Source organism: Benincasa hispida, chromosome 5 (genome assembly GCF_027475165.1).
Source record: "Benincasa hispida cultivar pf3 chromosome 5, pf3_genome.v1.1, whole genome shotgun sequence".
Taxonomy (NCBI): domain Eukaryota; kingdom Viridiplantae; phylum Streptophyta; class Magnoliopsida; order Cucurbitales; family Cucurbitaceae; genus Benincasa; species Benincasa hispida.
Genome location: NC_143482.1, coordinates 23911339 through 23930440, shown reverse-complemented (window position 1 = coordinate 23930440; position 19102 = coordinate 23911339). Strand labels below are relative to the sequence as shown.

Genomic DNA, 19102 nt, shown 5'->3' with positions numbered 1-19102 from the left:
AGCAGGGTTTAAAGTCTTACTTGCATATGCGACGGGATGCAGTATTGTTTTTCTCTTTTGTGTTAGCACTGCTCCCATCGCATACCCGCTCGCATCGTACATTACTTCAAAAGGAAGTGCCCAATCTAGCGCGATCAATACAAGTGCAGTCGTCAGTGCGTTCTTTAAAATTATGAATGCGTTGCGGCAATTATTGTCAAAGTCAAATTTTCTATCGGCTTCCAACAACGCACTCAGTGATGGTGCTATTTTTGAGAAATCCTTGACAAAACGTCTGTAAAATCTGGCATGCCCCAAGAAACCCCTTTTTACACTTGTTGGAGGTGGGAGCTTTTCAATTGCTTCAATTTTTGCCTTGTCCACCTCCAACTCGTCCTGAGATACCTTATGCCCCAGCACAATGCCCTCTTTCACCATAAAATGGCAGTTTTCCCAGTTAAGTACGAGGTTCGTCTCCTCACATCTTTTCAATATCTTCTCCAAGTTGGCAAGACAGACTTCGTACGTATACCCATATACAGAGAAGTCGTCCATGAATATTTCAACAGAGTCTTCAAGATATTTTGAAAAGATGGTCATCATGCACCTTTGAAAAGTGCTCGGCGCATTGCAGAGGCCGAACGGCATGCGGCGAAAAGCAAAGGTTCCATACGGGCAGGTGAATGTGGTCTTTTTCTGATCTTCGGGAGCAATCATAATTTGATTATAACCGGCATAGCCATCCAAAAATCAGTAAAAGTCATTTCCAGCTAGCCGATCCAGCATTTGGTCAATGAAAGGTAAAGGGAAATGATCTTTCTTCGTTGCCACATTTAGCTTGCGGTAATCCATGCAAATACGTCATCCGGTGATGGTCCTTTGCGGTATCAGCTCATTATTTGCATTGAGGACCGTCATCCCACCTTTTTTTGGCACGCATTGCACGGGGCTGACCCACGTGTTGTCTGCTATCGGATAAATGATGCCTGCATCTAACCACTTGATTATCTCCTTTTTAACGACCTTTTTCATCGCAGGGTTGAGTCTGCGCTGATGTTTGATCGATCCTTTATGGCTTTCTTCGAGACAAATATTATGCATATAGTATGCGAGGCTAATTCCTCGAATGTCTGCGAGCGTCATGCCAATTGCTCACACATATTTTCTCAAAATGCTCAGCAGTGCATTCTCTTGGTTTTCATTAAGTTCAGAGGAAATGATTATCGATAACTTTTCATTCTACCCCAGAAATGCATACTTTAGGTGGTTGGGCAAGGTCTTCAGCTCTATTATTGGTGGTTGTTTTAAGGACGGTTGCGTTGTTTTTCTCTCTTCATTTACTGTTGGCTCTTCTTCTTGGGTTGCGATCATCTCACCTTCCTTGTTTATTTTTCCTATGATCGTATTACATAAAAATGGATGCGCTCGCATCCTCATCTCCGCTTTCGTTTTCAGGCTTCTCTTCTTCATCCAAACTCTGGTCGTCATTAGATTCATTCAGGTCTTCTTCGTCAGGATACTTCATGGCACGGATGATGTCGAACTTGAGCTTCTGTCCATTCACGATCAAGGGGATCTCTCCTTTGTGCACATCAATCTAAGTACGACCTGTTGATAAAAATGGTCGACCCAGGATGATGGGCACATCCTTGTCGGCTTCGTAATTTAAGATGATGAAGTCGGCTGGTAATATAAATTTGTCGATTGTAACCAGCACGTTCTTCACCTTCCCCTCTGGATGCACCAGAGATCTATCTACTAGTTGGAGAATCACGGTCGTGGGTGCAAGTTGCCCCACATTTAACTGCTTAAAGATCACCAGAGGCATCAAGTTAATATTGGCTCCAAGGTCACACAATACTTGCCTAATGTACAATCCTCCAATGGAGCAAGGTATAGTAAAACTCCCAGGATTGTGCATCTTTGGTAGGATTATAGATTTCGAACTCTGCGTCAAGGCCACCGTGGCAAACTTACCAGTACCTCTCTTCTTGGTCACCATATCATTAAAAAACTTCGCATATGCGGGCATTTCCTCAATTGCTTCAATGAATGGAATATTAATATGCAATTGTTTTAACATAGTCATGAAGCATTGGTACTGTACCTCGTCATTCTTCTTCTTTCTGAGTCTCTATGGGAAAGGTGGCAACTGTACTCTCACGGTCCCATGTTCTCTTGGCTCTGAGGTGGACACAATCTCTAGCTCTATCGTTTCTTTTTCTTCTTCTTCTTCTCGAGTCACCGCAATCTCTGGTTCCAGCGCAATTGAAGCAGTCCAGCTAGGCTCCTTCTTCTCCTCTACCACAGTCTTTCCACTCTGCAATGTCACGACTTGACATTGCTCTTTACCTGTTCCCCCTGGGTTTCCTGGGAGTTCTGTTGAACTCGACAGGGCCCCTTGCGATCTGTTATTGAGTTCGCTCGCAATCTGGCCCATCTGTATTTCCAGGTTGCAGATAGATGTCACTTGGTTTTGAAGCACAGTTTCATTCTTCTTGATATATTGCTTCAACAAACTTTCCAAGGAGGAAAATTGCGGCGGTTGCGAACTGCTGGCTTGACTACTCGGCTGACCGTTATTTCGCAGGAAAATCCGGGTGGCTCTTCTTTTTGCGCCACAGATTGAAAATTTTGCTGCTGATTTTTCCACGCAAATTTGGGGTAGTTTCTCCACCCAGGGTTGTAGGTGTTAGAGAATGGATTATTCTTCTCAAAATAAATAGACTGTGGGTTTTGTGGGCATTCCTCCATTGCGTGTCCTTTACCACAAGTCGCACACCTTGCTACAGTCTGATTAATTGTGTTCACTTGCCCACTATGCGATGTTGGGCTGTTGATTGCGATTCTCTGTATTAAGTTCATCATTGCAGTCATCTGACTCTGAAGTGAAACAATAGCACCATTATTTGCATCGTTATCCTTTATTCTCAATCTCTGACCGCTCTCTCTCTAGTCCTTGTGGTTTTTAGAGATGCGATCCAGGATGTTCTTAGCCTCATCATACGTTTTGTCTAGCAGACCACTAGTGGCTGCTGCATTGGTAGCGGTTTGCGAAGCAAGATTTAATCTGTGATAAAAGATCTCCATTTGCAAGCAGTCTGGTAATCCGTTGTATGGACAGTCCCTTACCAGCCTCTTAAACTTCGCCCAGGCATTGCTGAGCGATTCGTCCATGTCTTGTTCAAAATTGGTTATTAATTTCCTTCTTCTAGCATTCTCAGTGGATGGGAAATATTTCTTCATAAACTTCTCTACAGCTTGTTCCCATGAAGTGATCTCCCCCAGTTCGAGAGAATACGCCCATTTTCGTGCCTGATCACATAGAGAAAATGAAAAAAAAGTTAGTCGAACTTCTTTAGTAGAGAAATTCGGGAACACAAAAGTGTTGCATATTTCTATGAAGCTCCGGAGGTGAGCATGCGGATCCTCGCCACACCATCCTCCAAACTGTCTAGCAGTCTGGATCATCTGTAGCATCACTGGTTTCATTTCGAATCAAGATCCATCAAGGGCAGGCCTTATGATTCCTAGAGAGAAATCGTAGAGGTTTGGCGATGTATAGTCTCGAATAAGCCTATTACGATCGTTTGCCAGTAGGATTGGATTCGCCATGACAATATTTTCATTTGGTGCTTCGTTTCCAGGCTACTCCGCCATGTTGTCTTTATCTGTTGTTTGTTGGCGGATGTCTCTCAATCTTTGTCGGAACGTCCTCTCAATCTCTGGGTCGTAATTTTCCAGAGATTGAGAGCTGCAAAGAAATAAAAAAAAATTACCGTTAGCACACTGAATTGTCGAAGTCCCCAACAACGACGCAAAAAACTTGATGACGAAAATTTAGATTACCAAATCGTCAAGGACTTGGTAACTAAAATTAAGTGAACGCAATATGTGATGCATGTTTTTAAAGTACACGTTGATTATCATACGTCAGTGTTCATGCATTGGAATGAAACTATGCGTTGACGAATGTATGCGATGACCATGCATTCCTGTTACAAGTTTTCTTGCACTCACGCCAAGTATAACGAGAATGCAAGTTTCTCGAGTGATCCGTGATCGAACTTAAGGACTTGTAGCTAGACGTATACGGTAATGTGTATGCGATGGTTGAACAAAAGAATGATGGAGGGGCATAAGCTAACACTACTCCTACTCCTAACTAATAGACAACACAATGAGAAGTATGAATGAGAGGTAGAGACACAACAAGTGTTGACATGAAATAAATGGATGGGAAAATAGATAAAATGTGAAGATGTCTTCATCGCAACCTTTAAAAGTGACCGCAAGGGCAACCTCAGCCAACGCAAGCTATGCGATCATGCTACACACACTAGAGTCTAAATCTATGACGTATGCGATGTGTATGCAAAAGGGTCGAGATGACCGCATACAGCCACCATATCCTACTTTTTGGATGCATGCAATATCCTCTCCGTAGGGTGCATACGCTGTGTGATAGCAAACGGAGCTTATTCCTATGTTCCCCATTCTTGCTTATGCATTCCAATCTGCTCTCTCGAGTCTTAGATTTGGATTTTAGACTACTTTTCCAAGTATGCCTAAATGATGAATGATGCACTCATAAGACAAGGTAACTACATGAACTTGGCTGACGCAAAATTATTCCTATCTCTAGTGAACAATAGCTTACCTTGCTTGATGCGTCCAACCACTTACCTTCCCGGGCAGTTGGTTGTTGCTGACTTTACTCATAGACAAGCGTTGCGTCCGCCTATAGACAAGCATTGTTACAGCTTCGCACTAAGCAAATAAGGTTTTCTCACACACTCACGCAACGCACACCTCTCGATGGTTTGCTACATGCTTCATATCTCTAATCCACATGACTAAGTATGTGATACTCTAGCAATCTCACTAAGTGATACAATGAAAGTTAAGCATGCTAAGCAAAGAAAGATGGAGGTGGAATCGAAGGAAACATAGAAATGCATTGAACACATAATGTATTAATTCCTTAATCCCAAAATGTAATACAATACAATATAAGAAAAGAAGAGAAAATGAAAGGACCAACTAAAGGCAATGTCTTGCTCCCAGTGGATGTGTGTCAAGGCTGCCGGTGGTGCCATGGATGGGCGGTGGAACTGACTCTCTCAAGATCTAGCTTCAGTCGAAGGCTTCAATCGTCACTCGGAATGGATGAAAGAGATGAAGAACTCTCAAGCTTTTCTTTTAACGCGTTCATCTGGATCACAAGGATCTATCCTAAGGCGAACCTCAGGCGAAAACCTTGGATGAGTTGAAATTCTGCTCAGCGACTTCTATTTATAGAGCTTGGATCGTCGACAGCATTTATGGACTGCTCTGATTCTGACATTCGTAGCGCATTAGTCCTTTTCTAAATCTCTGCTGCTAACAGCGTGGTAGGTGAAATGTCAACATCATCTTTTGATTTTTCTGAGATATGCGTTGATGCGTTCATTCCACTAACCTTGCGTTGATCCCTCTATTATGCGTTATCGTGTAGCTGCAATCGTGCAGTGATCGCATTTGCTTAATTACCACAACTCTACATGACGATCGCAATCGCTTAACAATCGCAACTCCTATGCAATGGACGCATGCGGCTGATCACCACAACATCCATGCATTGATCGTATGCGTTCGCCTTTGCGATGGAGAGTTTCTCCGCATGCGATCATCTGTACGGTAGCCGGCTTCTGCATTTGCGTCCACTTCCTACGTTAGCTACAAAAATAGACAATTGAACGCATAATAATGGGTTAGCCAAGATTCTCAATGCTGAACGCCGCAAACTCATTTTCTCATGAATTCCTAACATAATTGCCGCATATTCTACTTAACAGCCTTCATAATTCTAAATAAAAGACCTAAGATGACGTGCATTTTTGCCTGTCATCAGACGTCAACCATTCACTATGCGTCCAACTGGCTAAACCACGTGTTGAAGAAGTCTATCCTACATCCACTGTCGCTGTTTGTTGACAAAAGCCTAGTTTTGCACCCGTTGGAGTTGGTAAGTAAAATTAAGAGCCAAGTATGTAGCTTAAGAATATTCTAGCCTTAAATGGAGTACATTTTGCACTCTAAGCTAATCTTGGATAAATTCAGGACAAGTTAGAAGTTGGAGGAGTTGGGGATCCAAGTAGAGACTAAGAAGGCTCGGAGATAAAGAATCTTTGCCAGTGATTTTAAGTGGTTTATTTTCAAATATTTTGGTGAATAAATTACATATGGTATTATATAAGTATGATTTGGAAACCTGGCATGATCTTTTTATATGATTTCCTTGGAACTAATTAGGAATCATTGGTTTTCTATTAGTTTGAGCTCTTGATTTAGATAAATATATTTTTTTTCTATGGCTTGTGTGTAAGCATGTTTTATATCGGAACTTATTTACTGTTTCTAAACATTTTCTATAAAAATAATGGTTTGGTTTGAAATCTTTGGATTTGGTTTAGAAAATCATATTCATGGTGATTTTGATGAAAATAGATTTCAAACCACTTAGTTGCAAAATATAGTTTTTAAACTGTGTACCCTGTAATAAGGATTCCTGATACTCAAGGACAAATTGAAGGTATATGGGAAATCCATGACTTCCAATACTTAATGACATGAGAAGATATCTAAAAAACCTAGAACTTCCGCGTGCACGTATGAAAATTATCGATGTTGATTGTAGTGGGTTTAGTCTACTTCAACTAAGGTCTTCGACGTTGGGTGTATTGAATTTGCTCTACCTTAACTAAGGTTTAGGGTATGGGATTGATATGGTTTTCGGAACTTGTATGTGGTTTATGTGGATTTTACTTCTAGATATATTTGAAAGAAAATTTGTGATCGATCATGTCTACTCATGTTTTGGAACCTAATTTGATATTTCAGTATTCTTCAATTGGTTTACATTGAAAATTGTTTTACAAAAGGTTTTAAAAATAAAAACTTATGTTTATAGTAAAATACTACTCATTGGTCTTCTCAGATCATTCTTTCTGTTTTTAGTTTTTCTCCTAAGTAGGGAAAGAGAGGAGTTTTGAATGGCGCGAAAGGTCGAGGTCTGCCACATCACAAGATTAGTTTTCTTTCTATAAGTCTCTGTAACTTCAAATTTAGGTTGTTTAAAGTTGGGACAAGAGTTGTAAATTAATTTGTTTGAACATTAAATTTGGTTGTAATAAAATAAGACTTGAGTTAAGTTGTTCACTTAGTTTTAAAGGTTGTTAGGTAAACAGGTCGAGGTGGGCAATAAGTATCACAAAAGGGTGGTATTCGTTGTCTTCACACCTCCTTCTGAGTGAAAGAGGTAGATCTGGGAGGAGGTATGACACTAATACTAATGAAATATTAATAAAAACTAATTTATTTATTATTTATTTAATTCTTTTAAATTACTTAATAGACATTTAACACCAATGAATGAAAAAGAGTGTGTATACTCAATTCAAATTAAGAATAGAAACATTAATCTTAAAACTTAAAATGCAAACAAAACACAAATACTCAAACTTGGGGCCAAATGAAAATTAAAATCATGACTCAATAGTAAAATTGTAATATTATAAAGTTTAGAAAAAAAAAACAGATACTAGATGACTCAAACTTAGGACTATAATGTTATTTCCCAAAATATTATGACACGTTAACTCACAAGATAAGCTTGCTCAAATATTGTGGAGTACCCCGTTGACTTGAGAAATTGTCCCAACATTTCGTTTGGATCAATTTCTGAATTTTTACTGTGCATAATGTCAAGATAACTATAGATAAAAGAATCAAGATTAGTGTCTAATTTGTTACTTTGAAATGTGAGGTTTAATTTTTTGACGAGAAATTATTCGTGGAGGCTACGACAATAATATGGTCGATAATAGTTTTACACCACTAAATTTAAGAGAAAGATATTGCAAAAATAGTTTAAATTTGTTAGGGAGGGAATCATGCAGATTTTTTATTCTCTCATCCAACGGTTAATAAGAGGCAATTGCATTATAGAAACCTAATTGAATAATTTGTTGTCATTGGCAATACTTACTTCATAACATCATCCTTAAATTTGAAAATTTCTCGAATCATATTCCAAAAAGGAGGATTGAACATGTTCTTCTTTTGTGCAAATAAACTTGAAAAATATTTCGGGTTCCAAATTCATGGCAGCCTCCCTTGTCTAAACTTGTTGAGAATGACACATTTGATGCTGTCTATTTCAACTCCCAAATTTTCAAAAAAAGTTCCATCCTATTTGGAGATGTTACCCATTCATATTTTGATATTTAACCAAAATCAGTGTATGTATTTCTTCCCTAAAATAAGATTTAATCTACTTTAAAAAATTATGACATTTAATATCAAAGGCATGCAAAAAAAATTTATTCATTGATTTTTTCCAAAAAAAAAAAAATATTCGTTGGTAGTAGAATAAAGATGGATGGTCAACCATACCAACATGAGCAAAACATAAATAACTATTGAAATCTTCATCTTTCGTGTATTTATTCATTTGATTGGAATATAATATATATATATATATATATTGTCTATTTGTTTTAAAGAAATATCGTCTATTTTATTATTGGTTAAAAGATTGACATCCTAATAATAATAATAATTAAAAAAATGAATCTTCTACCTTCCAAAATCTAAGGTGATTAAATTATGGATGGATACGAATTGGTTCTCTTAACCTCATAACTACTCAGTTATTTTCTATAGTATTCAAACTATAAAGGAAAATTGCATTTCTCGTCCAGTTCGTAACTATTTGATTTATAATATTTAGAAATTATACCCTTTTTCTGACAATCTTTTATTCATGGTTTTCGTATTCTCTATATAAAATTTGAAAATTTTAGCTAATTTCTAAAAAAAAATAAGTTTTTAAAAATTATTTTTTATTCCGTTTGGTAATCAATTAGTTTACTATGTTTGATCTTTTTTTATTTTTTAAGAAACATGTTTATTTGGTAACTAGGCCGCGTTTTTTGTTTTTTGTTTGTGACAAGTAAGCCTATTTGTTACATCTTCTTAATTACAAGAGTTGAGTTCTTAGACAAACTCATAATCCCAAAGAGAAAAAATTAAACATTTTTTTTAGTTTTCAAATATTTTCTCAATTGTTGGAAAGCATAGATAAAAAGTTGATAACAAAACAAAACAAAAAATAGAAGTAAAAAACTATTTGTAAACTTAATTTTGAAAAACTTAAAATAAAAAATAAATGACTATTAAACGAGACGTTTAATTTTTATGAATTTGAAAAAACATTATTGATTTCTATTGAAATAGGAAAAGAAGACGACACAAGGAGTTTACGTGGAAAACCCTAATTCAGGGAAGAAAAACCACGGTAGAAAAGAACTTATTATTTTATGTCATGTTTACAATAGACCCAACCTCAGATATAAATAGAATAAGGTGAAACCCTAATTTAGCAAATATAGTAAAAAGACAAAAATGCCCTTAGGGCTAATTTAACGTATTTCAACACTCCCCCTCAAGTTGGGGCATAGATATCGGCAAGACCCAACTTGCTAATACAAGCTTCAAACGTCTGTCTCGATAACCCTTTCGTAAAAACATCGGCAATCTGTTGGACTGAAGGTACATAGGGAATACAAATAACTCCGCGGTCTAACTTTTCTTTAATAAAGTGCCTGTCAATTTCAACATGTTTGGTTCTATCATGTTGCACGGGATTATTCGCAATACTAATGGCAGCCTTATTATCACAATACAGCTTCATAGGCCCTGGACTACTCTCGTGAAGATCAGATAAAACTTTCTGTAATAAGATTTCTTCACACACTCCCAGATTCATAGCTCTATACTCTGCCTCAGCACTACTTCTGACCACTACACTCTGTTTTTTACTCCGCCAAGTTACCAAATTTCCCCATACAAAGGTACAGTACCCTGAGGTTGACCTTCTATCAGTCACAGATCCGGCCCAATCTGAGTCAGTATATGCCTCGATGCTTCGTGTGTCTTGTTTCCTGAATACCAAGCCCTTCCCAGGGGTGGACTTTAAATATCTCAAAATTCGAGTCACAGCTTCCATGTGCTCCTCATATGGACTCTGCATGAAACTGACTTACTACACTCACAGCATAGGAGATGTCAGGCCTAGTATGAGACAAGTAAATCAATTTTCCTACTAGGCGTTGATACCTCTCCTTATTCACAGGAACTCCTTCCGAAACACTTTTCAGTTTGCTATTGACCTCAATAGAAGTGTCAATAGGTTTGCATCTGGTCATTCCTGTTTCCTTTAACAAGTCCAGAGTGTACTTCCGCTGAGAAACAGATATTCCAGCTTTTGATCTTGCCACTTCCATCCCTAGAAAATACCTTAAACTACCAAGATCCTTAATTTCAAATTCACTTGCCATCCTTTGTTTTAGCTTAGCAATTTCTGCCGTATCATCCCCTGATAGGATGATGTCATCAACATACACTACCAACACAGCAATCTTTCCTAAGGGTGATTTTTTAGTAATCAAGGTATGATCAGAATGCCCCTGAACAAACCCTTGGGACTTAACAAACACGGTGAACCTGTCAAACCAGACCCTAGAAGACTGCTTCAACCCATATAAAGACTTCCTGAGTTTGCAAACATGATTCCCAAACTTAGCTTTAAAACCTGGAGGTGGACTCATATAAACTTCCTCTTCCAACTCACCATTTAGGAATGCGTTCTTTACATCTAGTTGATGTAAGGGCCAATCTTTATTCACGGCGACAGACAGAAGAACACGAATCGTGTTTAACTTAGCCACTGGGGAAAAAGTTTCTGAATAATCAATCTCATACGTCTGAGTGAATCCTTTAGCAACTAACCTGGCTTTATACCTCTCAAGTGTTCCGTCAGACTTATACTTCACTGTGAACACCCATTTGCAACCAACTGTTTTGTGACCTCTAGGGAGAGCTACTAACTCCCAAGTTTTATTTGCCTCAAGAGCTCTCATTTCCTCCATTACTGCTGCTTTTCACTCGGGAACTTCCATGGCCGCATGTACACTGGTAGGTATTGTTAGAGCATCTAGCTGAGTAGTAAAAGCCTTAAAAACAGGAGATAAGTTACTATAGGTCAGAAAGCTATGCAAAGGGTATTTTGTACATGACCTGGTTCCCTTTCTCAGAGCAATTGGCATATCCAGAGTGGTATCATAGTTGTCAGTTTTCGTCTGTCCCTCTTCAGTATCAGACTTTTGAGACAATTCTGCATCCTCTTGAGGATCTTCCAGCATCTCATCCCTTCCTGAAGTTTCAACATTCTCTGAGCTCATTTCGTCATTTTCTATGTTCCCAGACTTTTCTTCCAGACTCTTCTTTGAAACAACGGGATCTTGAACTTGAGCTGGTTCCGACGCTTGGACACTTTCCGATGGAACATCAGAGGTTTCCTGAACTTTCTTTCTGAGATTCCTCCTATAATATGTTATCCAGGGCACTTGTTTAGTAGGAAGAACCGACACGGGAACAACAGAAGCAGAATTAGGTTCAAGACTAGGTAGACTAGGTCCAGGAATATTGGGACTAAGCTCAGGTTCAGGAATATTCGGACTAGGCTCAAAGTTGAGGCTAATGGGTATAGAGTACGTGGAATTGTTAGTCTCTTCATTCATGGTCTCCCCCTGAAGATGACTAACGGTTAAGAACGGTTGGTCTTCAAGGAACGTGACATCCATAGTGACAAAATATTTTTTGGAAGATGGATGAAAGCATTTATAGCCTTACTGATGAAGGGGATACCCGACAAACACACATGTTTTAGCTCGTGGAGCAAACTTAGTCCGGTGTGGACCATGAGTATGAACAAAGGCTGTACACCCAAACACACGAAGAGGAACCTCAGGAATAAGACGGGTAGATTGATAGGACTCTTTGAAGCACTCAAGAGGGGTTTGAAACTTTAGAACTCGTAAAGGCATTCTATTAATTAGATGAGCTGCGGTAAGAACCACATCTCCCCACAGGTACGAAGGAAGAGACGCTGGAATTATCAAGGAACGAGCAACTTCAATGATATGGCGATTTTTCCGTTCAGCTACCCCATTTTGTTGTGGAGTATATGCACATGAGTTTTGATGGATGATTCCTTTTGATACTAGGAATTCCTAGAAGATGTGGTTGACAAACTCACGACCATTGTCACTTCGAAGGATGGAAATCTTTGTGTTAAACTGTGTTAATACAATGGTATAGAACTGTTTGAAGGTAGATAAAACCTCGGACTTATCAGCAAGGAGATATACCCATGTAAGACGGGTATGGTCATCAATGAAAGTTACAAACCACCGTTTACCAGACAGGGTAGCGATGCTCGAGGGACCCCAAACATCACTGTGGACCAGGTGGAAAGGCTGGGTAGGCTTATAAGGCTGAGAAACAAATGACACGCGAGGTTGTTTAGCACGTATACAGACATCACAAGATGATGAAGAAACATTCACATTATGGAATAAATGAGGAAACAAATATCGCATATATTGAAAACTAGGATGTCCAAGACGAAAATGCCACAATAAATAATTTGTTTCAGATATAGTAAACGAAGATAAAAGACTAGTCCTAAACAAGCTTTTGGAGGAAGCATCTGTAGAAAGGAAATATAGGCAATCGTCCTCCCCGAGCTCAAGTCCTGAAACAAAGCAGTATCTGGTGAGAAGACAACTCTACAGTTCAAATCTTTTGTTATTTTGCTTATTGATAATAAGTTGTAAGAAATTTTGGGCACATGTAAGACATTTTGCAGAGTTAATCCCTAAAATGGTGACAGTCTGCCTTTCCAGCAACAGGAGCGAAGGACCCATCCGCAATTCGAATCCTCTCATTTCCAGCACCTGGATAGTATGAGAGAAACCGGTCGGATGAGCCAGTCAAGTGTTCGGTTGCTTCTGAATCTAGAATCCATAACTCATTCCCTTCAGCAAGGAAACTAAAAGATTGAGGGTTACCTGATTGAGCAACTGTTCCGATTCCTATGGTACCTGAATCACCAGGATTAGTCACTGGAGACTGTGTCTGAGGTTGTGCAGCCCCCTCAACTGATTCACTCACTAGAGCACGCCCAAATTTCGACTTGTCATTCGGAGGGCGACGTTTACTATTTGGAGGTTGACCATGCAATTTCTAACACTAATCCTTCGTGTGCCACTATTTTTTACAATGCTCCCAAACTGGGGGTGTTTTACTATTCTGCTTGTCACCATCAGCTCCAGCGGACTTCACCCCGAAGGCAGCTGACTCTACAGTGGTAACACCTGGCCCGTTCATTGCACTCGATCTATCTTCTTCCAATCTAACTTCTGAACATACCTCCATGAGAGACGGAATTGGTTTTTGCCCTAGTATTCTACTGCGAACTGTATCAAATTTGGGGTGCAACCCAGCAAGAAAATCATACACACGCTCAACCTCTTCTATCTTGGTGTATTGAATTCCATCTTGTGGGCAGGTCCAGATGATCTCCCGACATAGATCCATTTCTTGCCATAACAATGACATCTTGCTGAAGTACTCTTCCTTCTTAAACAACACTACTTCTATCCCAGCTTTTCTCAAACACGATTCGAAATCAAACTGTTGATTCTTGCTCCGACCATTGCTACCTTCTCATTTTCTTTTCTCGATCCTTCTTCAACTTAACTCGATCGATACGATTGAAGCCAAGAGAAGAAGAAAATTGTAAAGAAGATATGGAGGAAAGAAGAAGAAGAGGAGAAGAAAATTATAAGGTACATATTACCAATTCATAATATTTAATAACAAATGAAAATCAATCTTAACAGTGGTGGGATTTTTTTTTTTTTTTTTTTCAGATATAGTCCTTAGATTTTTTATCTAGTTTTCATTTGATCTATAGGTTATAATTAAGATGCTATACTTTTTAGTTCTTGACCTTTTAGTTTGATTTCAATCTAGTCTCTAAGTTTCAAAATGGTATCCATTCAATCTTGAAAGTTTGATTTTTGTTTCAATTTGATTCCAAAGATTTTATGATTTACATTTTAACCTCGATTTTTCACAAAATACTCATTCTTAGTTCTTATTATTCATGTCTATTCTTTATATTAAAAGAATTAAAAAAATATATAATTAATAAAGTTTGACTATTTTTTATAACTATCTAAATTAATTTTAAAATTTCACTTAATAATTATTTTAAATTAATTTTAAAATATTAATAACACCCAAGACTAAAAATTGGTTTTTAGTGAAATTTTGAGGTTAAATATGAAAATCTTGAAACCTAAGAATCAAATAAAATAAAACTCAAATCCCAAGGTAAAATTATAACATTTTGAAACTTAGAGATTCAATTGAAATCAAACTGAAAAGTTAAGGTTTGAAAATGTAACATATAAAAATCTAGGAACCAAATGGAAACTAGATCTAAAATTTAAGGATCAGAAAAGTATATTTTTTTCCTTTTTATTTTTGTTTACAATTAAATGTATAAGTTAATAAGGCCCGTCTTGTAACCATTTTGTTTTTTGTTTTTCTTTTTAAAAATCAAGCCTATAGAAACTATTTTCCCCTCCAAATATCTTCATTTTTTTTTTTCTATTTTTCATCATTGATTTAAAAAATCAAGCCAAATTTTGAAAGTTAAAAAAAAGTAGCTTTCAAAAGATTGTTTTTGTTTTTTGGAATTTGGCCACGAATTCAACCATTATACTTAAAAAGATGCAAATCAATGTAAGAAATCGAGAAAAAGTGTTTTTCAATAAACTCATTTTTATTTAAACAATTCAAAGCTATTTTGAGTGGTTGTCAAACACTCCAAGTTTTCTAAAATGAATTGTTTTTTAAATAAAACAATTGAAAATGCATTCCAAACACAGACCTTTAATATTAATATTGTTGTTTTCAAAACTTATTAGAGAAATATTGTTGTTTTGAAACTTATTAAGAAATATTGTTGTTTTGGGAGTTCGAGGCTAGAGGTCGAACATTGAAAACTCGACTAATGTGGAGGTCGAACGTTGAGAACTCGATGAACAAAGAAAAACTTGGAAACAATACATAGGTTGAAACTTCAACCCTCGACAAGGGAAATCTTGCGAATCTCGCTTAGGTTGTCGAAGGTTGAAGTTTCGACACACATCCACCCTTAAGATTGCAGGTTTATTACTTTTCTTTTTCCCTCATAGAGGAAATAAAATAATGAGATGATATACTATATGTATCTGTGTACTCGAGCTGCTTCTAACAACCTATGCATTTTGTTATCATTTCGAATTAGACAGAGGCTTGTGGGATTGACGTGAGGGGGTGGGGATGGCTATATTTCTGGGAACGAACTCCAGGCGAATATGAAGCGCATGGATACAAGTTATGCCTTGGAATGAAAGACAATTCTGAATTAGCTTTGTCTATGAACAAAATTTTGTATATTAGATTGTCGAAGGTTACACACATGTCAAAACTTCAAAGCGATTAAGGAGATAAATGGGCTGAAGCAGATTAAGAAGAGAGTGAGATTCAAAGCAAGATAGTAGGAGAGAGTGAGATTCAAAGCAAGAATGTTGGAGAGAGCGAGATTCAAAGCGAGAATGTTGGAGAGAGCGATGACTAATCTGACTAACAATGAACTTGGTAAAATGAAATGGTTGAATAATTGAAAAGTGAGATTATTCAGGAATACAAATTGAATGCTAAGATTACGCATTGAGTTTCTAGTAGTAGATCCATAATAAAAAAAAATGTTTGTGATTGTTCTAGAAGAAATGGAAGCTAGTAATCATTAATGGAAAAATAACAACAATAACAAAGAGAGCGAGATATTGAGAGAGCGAGATCTTAGGAGAGAGCAAGACTAAGAGAGCAAGATCTTAGGAGAGAGCGAGAGTCTTCACTTTATTTAAACTTTTCATAGAAATATATATATATAAAAAAAAGAGAAAAAAGAGCTAATAATCATACTATAATTGAATAATCATTAGTCTATAATTGAATATATTAGATTATTATACTATAATTGAATAATCATTAGACAACAAATTGAATATATTAGATTATTAAACTATAATTGAATAATCATTAGACAACAAATTGAATATATTAGATTATTATACTATAATTGAATAATCATTAGACAACAAATTGAATATATTAGATTATTATACTATAATTGAATAATCATTAGACAATAAATTGAATATATTAGATTATTATACTATAAATTGAATATATTAGATTATTATAATGTAAAACTTTATTGATTACAAAAAAAAAAAATGAATATACAATAATTATTATAAAAAAATTGAATATATAATAAATTATAAAAAAAAATGAATATACAATAAAATAAATATATAATAAAAAAATTTATTTATTATTCAATCCCTAACTATCTGGAGCTCGTCTTAGTAACGAAGGACACTTCCTTCGATTATGTCCTAATTGGTTACAAAATCCACATCGTTGTCGAGTGGCTGGTTCTATCCAATCCATCTCGCTGTGATAACGTGAACTTTTCGGTCTACCAGGTTTTCTCAACAATGATGGATCAGGATGTAAGACAGGCATATTAGAATGCGTGATCCAGTAATCTTCATGCGATACAGGTTGAAATTGAGGAGAGTAACATTCAACATACGTTGACAATTTGTAGTAGTTCTCAAAAAAATCTTCGTAGTTCATGTTAAAATGTGAGCAAATAGCCATAAAATGCGAGCATGGAATGCCGAATGCTTGCCACTTGTTACATGAACAGTATCGCTCGGTATGATGGCTTGTTCGAGATCACTAAGTATGAAACACCTGAGAGAAATTGTAACACACAAAGAGGTGTGTTTAATTTCAGATCGACATGCTGGTATAATTGCAGCAGTGAACAACCTAGCAAATGGTTGGACGGGACCGAAATGTCACCATCGTTTCTGCTTACGACATATGGTCAGCAACTTCAATAAAAAGTATAAATTTAATTCATTGAAAAATTATGTTTATCGTGCCGGGTGTCAGTTTCAAATTCAAAAGTTCAACAAAGCAATTGAAGATTTCAAAGGAATAAATTGAAGCTGTCTAAGTTTTTTTTACAACATTAGTTTAGAGCAATGGACTCAAGCACATGATGGAGGATTCAGATATGGATGGATGACGACAAATATATCAGAGTGCATAAATGGAGTCCTCAAAGGAGCTCGAATGTGCCTGTAAATACTCTTGCTCAGATAACATTCTTCAAATGTGTGAACTATTTCGAGAAAAGAAGAGTAGAAATAAGGGATGCATTGGAGCGTCAAGATAAACCCAGGACCTGTTGATCCCGATGTTTTGTACGACCAGTCCATTCATCGATCATATGTTGTATGGCAAGATCGTACTACTGAAGAAATATCTTACAGACGTCGAAAGGCAAGATTTATTCAGTTGGACTGGCATCTGATCACAGCCTTGGTCGAGAGATGGAGGCCCGAGACGCATACATTCCATATGTCTGTTTGAGAGTGCACCATCACTCTACAAGATATAGAAGTATTGTTGGGTTACCTGTTGACGGTGAACCGGGCACCAGAGTGATGTATGATGACTAGTTAGAAGTTTTTCAACCTAATTGATTATTTTATTCACACTAAACCAAATTGATTATTTTATTCACATTTTTATTGTATTTTTCTTTAATATTCTCTAATATAATATTTTGTGTTTCAGGTTATTTGGGAGCCGTACAAAATTATTGTGCATACTTTGCCTAATTTTTGTACGAATGGTCAAAACATATGGCGAACGATGAGCCCTCTCATATGTTTTCACATTGGTGAGTGGCATCTTCCTGACAGGGTGATGAGACAATTCGGTTTTCAACAAGATGTCCCATTGCCTTGTAATACTGAACCCGTACTGCATAATATTGACCTAAGGACTAGAGATTGGTCCGAAAAAGTTGCACATTTGGTAGTGCGATGGCACTATCGTGCAAGGTTTATTGTAGTGTGGGTTTCTCTTGAACAGTTTGACACAGATGTCACTCCAGAATATATTCATTGGTATAATAATATCACACGGCACTACGTCACTCGTCCGAGAGCAGCTGTGGGTCATCTGGTAAATGAATGAATATTATCTATTTTTTTTAATTTAAATTTATTTTAAATATTGTCTAATTATTTTATAATTCACAGAGATTGAACAACAGTAGATTCCGTGAGGTTGCGAATGATCCGAACCAAGTTCTTGCTATATGTAATGACAACCAAAGCTATATAGAGGAAATTCATTATATGTACGATATACCTATTGTTCCTCCACCAGCTCCTAGACGTAGAGGACCTGTTCGGGAAGAGGATGAGTTTGATGAGGTTGCACATAATGTGGAAGAGTTGCCCCCCTATGACGCAGACGCAGAGTCCAACTAATTATGTTAGTTCGATGATGATGATACCAGCATTTGGTTCAGGACATTATGACTCAGAGGCTAGTCCTTCGTCTTCATACGTGCATGGACATGATCGGGGTCGTGGAGAGCATAATGAATATTTATATTATGAAGCGCCTGCAGAGGTACCAGAGCAACATCAAGAAGAACCCGAGCAACCTCAAGTTCGAAGTCGACAACGACAATCAGCTCGAAATCGACGACGTCCGCCTTGTGGGACACATTGATTTTTGTAATTATTTTTATATAAATGAGATATTTAATTTATATTTTTTTATTTTCATGAGTTATTATTTTTTAAAATTTATTCTTTTTAGAGTTTAAATAAAATAATAAAATATTTTTAGAAATTATTTTTATAAAATAGAAAATAAAAAAAAAAAAAGAAAAGAAAGGATTAGAAAGAAGAAGGTGGAATGTGTAATAATTAAAAAGGAAAAAAAAAAGGGAAATTTGTACGGTATTCTCGCTCTCTATCAAAATCTCGCTATCTTGCTCTCGCTCTTGCTCACACTCACACCCTAGCTCTCGCTCACGCTCACGCCCACGCCCTCGCCCACGCTCACGCCCTCGCTCTCGCTCAAAATCTCGCTCTCACTCTCACTCAAAATCTCACTCTCTCATAATCTCGCTCTCTCTCATAATCTCGCTCTCGAATTTGATTGGGAAATTCAGTGGCAAAAAGAAGGAGATTCATTAGCTCGTTATTCAGTCAGACTTGTTGAGATGACAGAA

The 19102-nt window shown here is 37.0% G+C and overlaps 1 protein-coding gene across 1 annotated transcript; it reads left to right on the top strand.

Moving 5' to 3' along the window:
- The first annotated feature begins 17649 nt into the window (after positions 1–17649).
- On the top strand, positions 17650–18496 carry LOC150035988 (serine/threonine-protein phosphatase 7 long form homolog). The gene is made up of 2 exons (XM_090313657.1): positions 17650–18036; positions 18114–18496. The coding sequence occupies exons 1-2, from the start codon at positions 17722–17724 to the stop codon at positions 18345–18347; spliced, it is 549 nt and encodes a 182-aa protein (XP_090169783.1). The 5' UTR covers positions 17650–17721; the 3' UTR covers positions 18348–18496.
- The last annotated feature ends 606 nt before the right edge of the window (positions 18497–19102 follow it).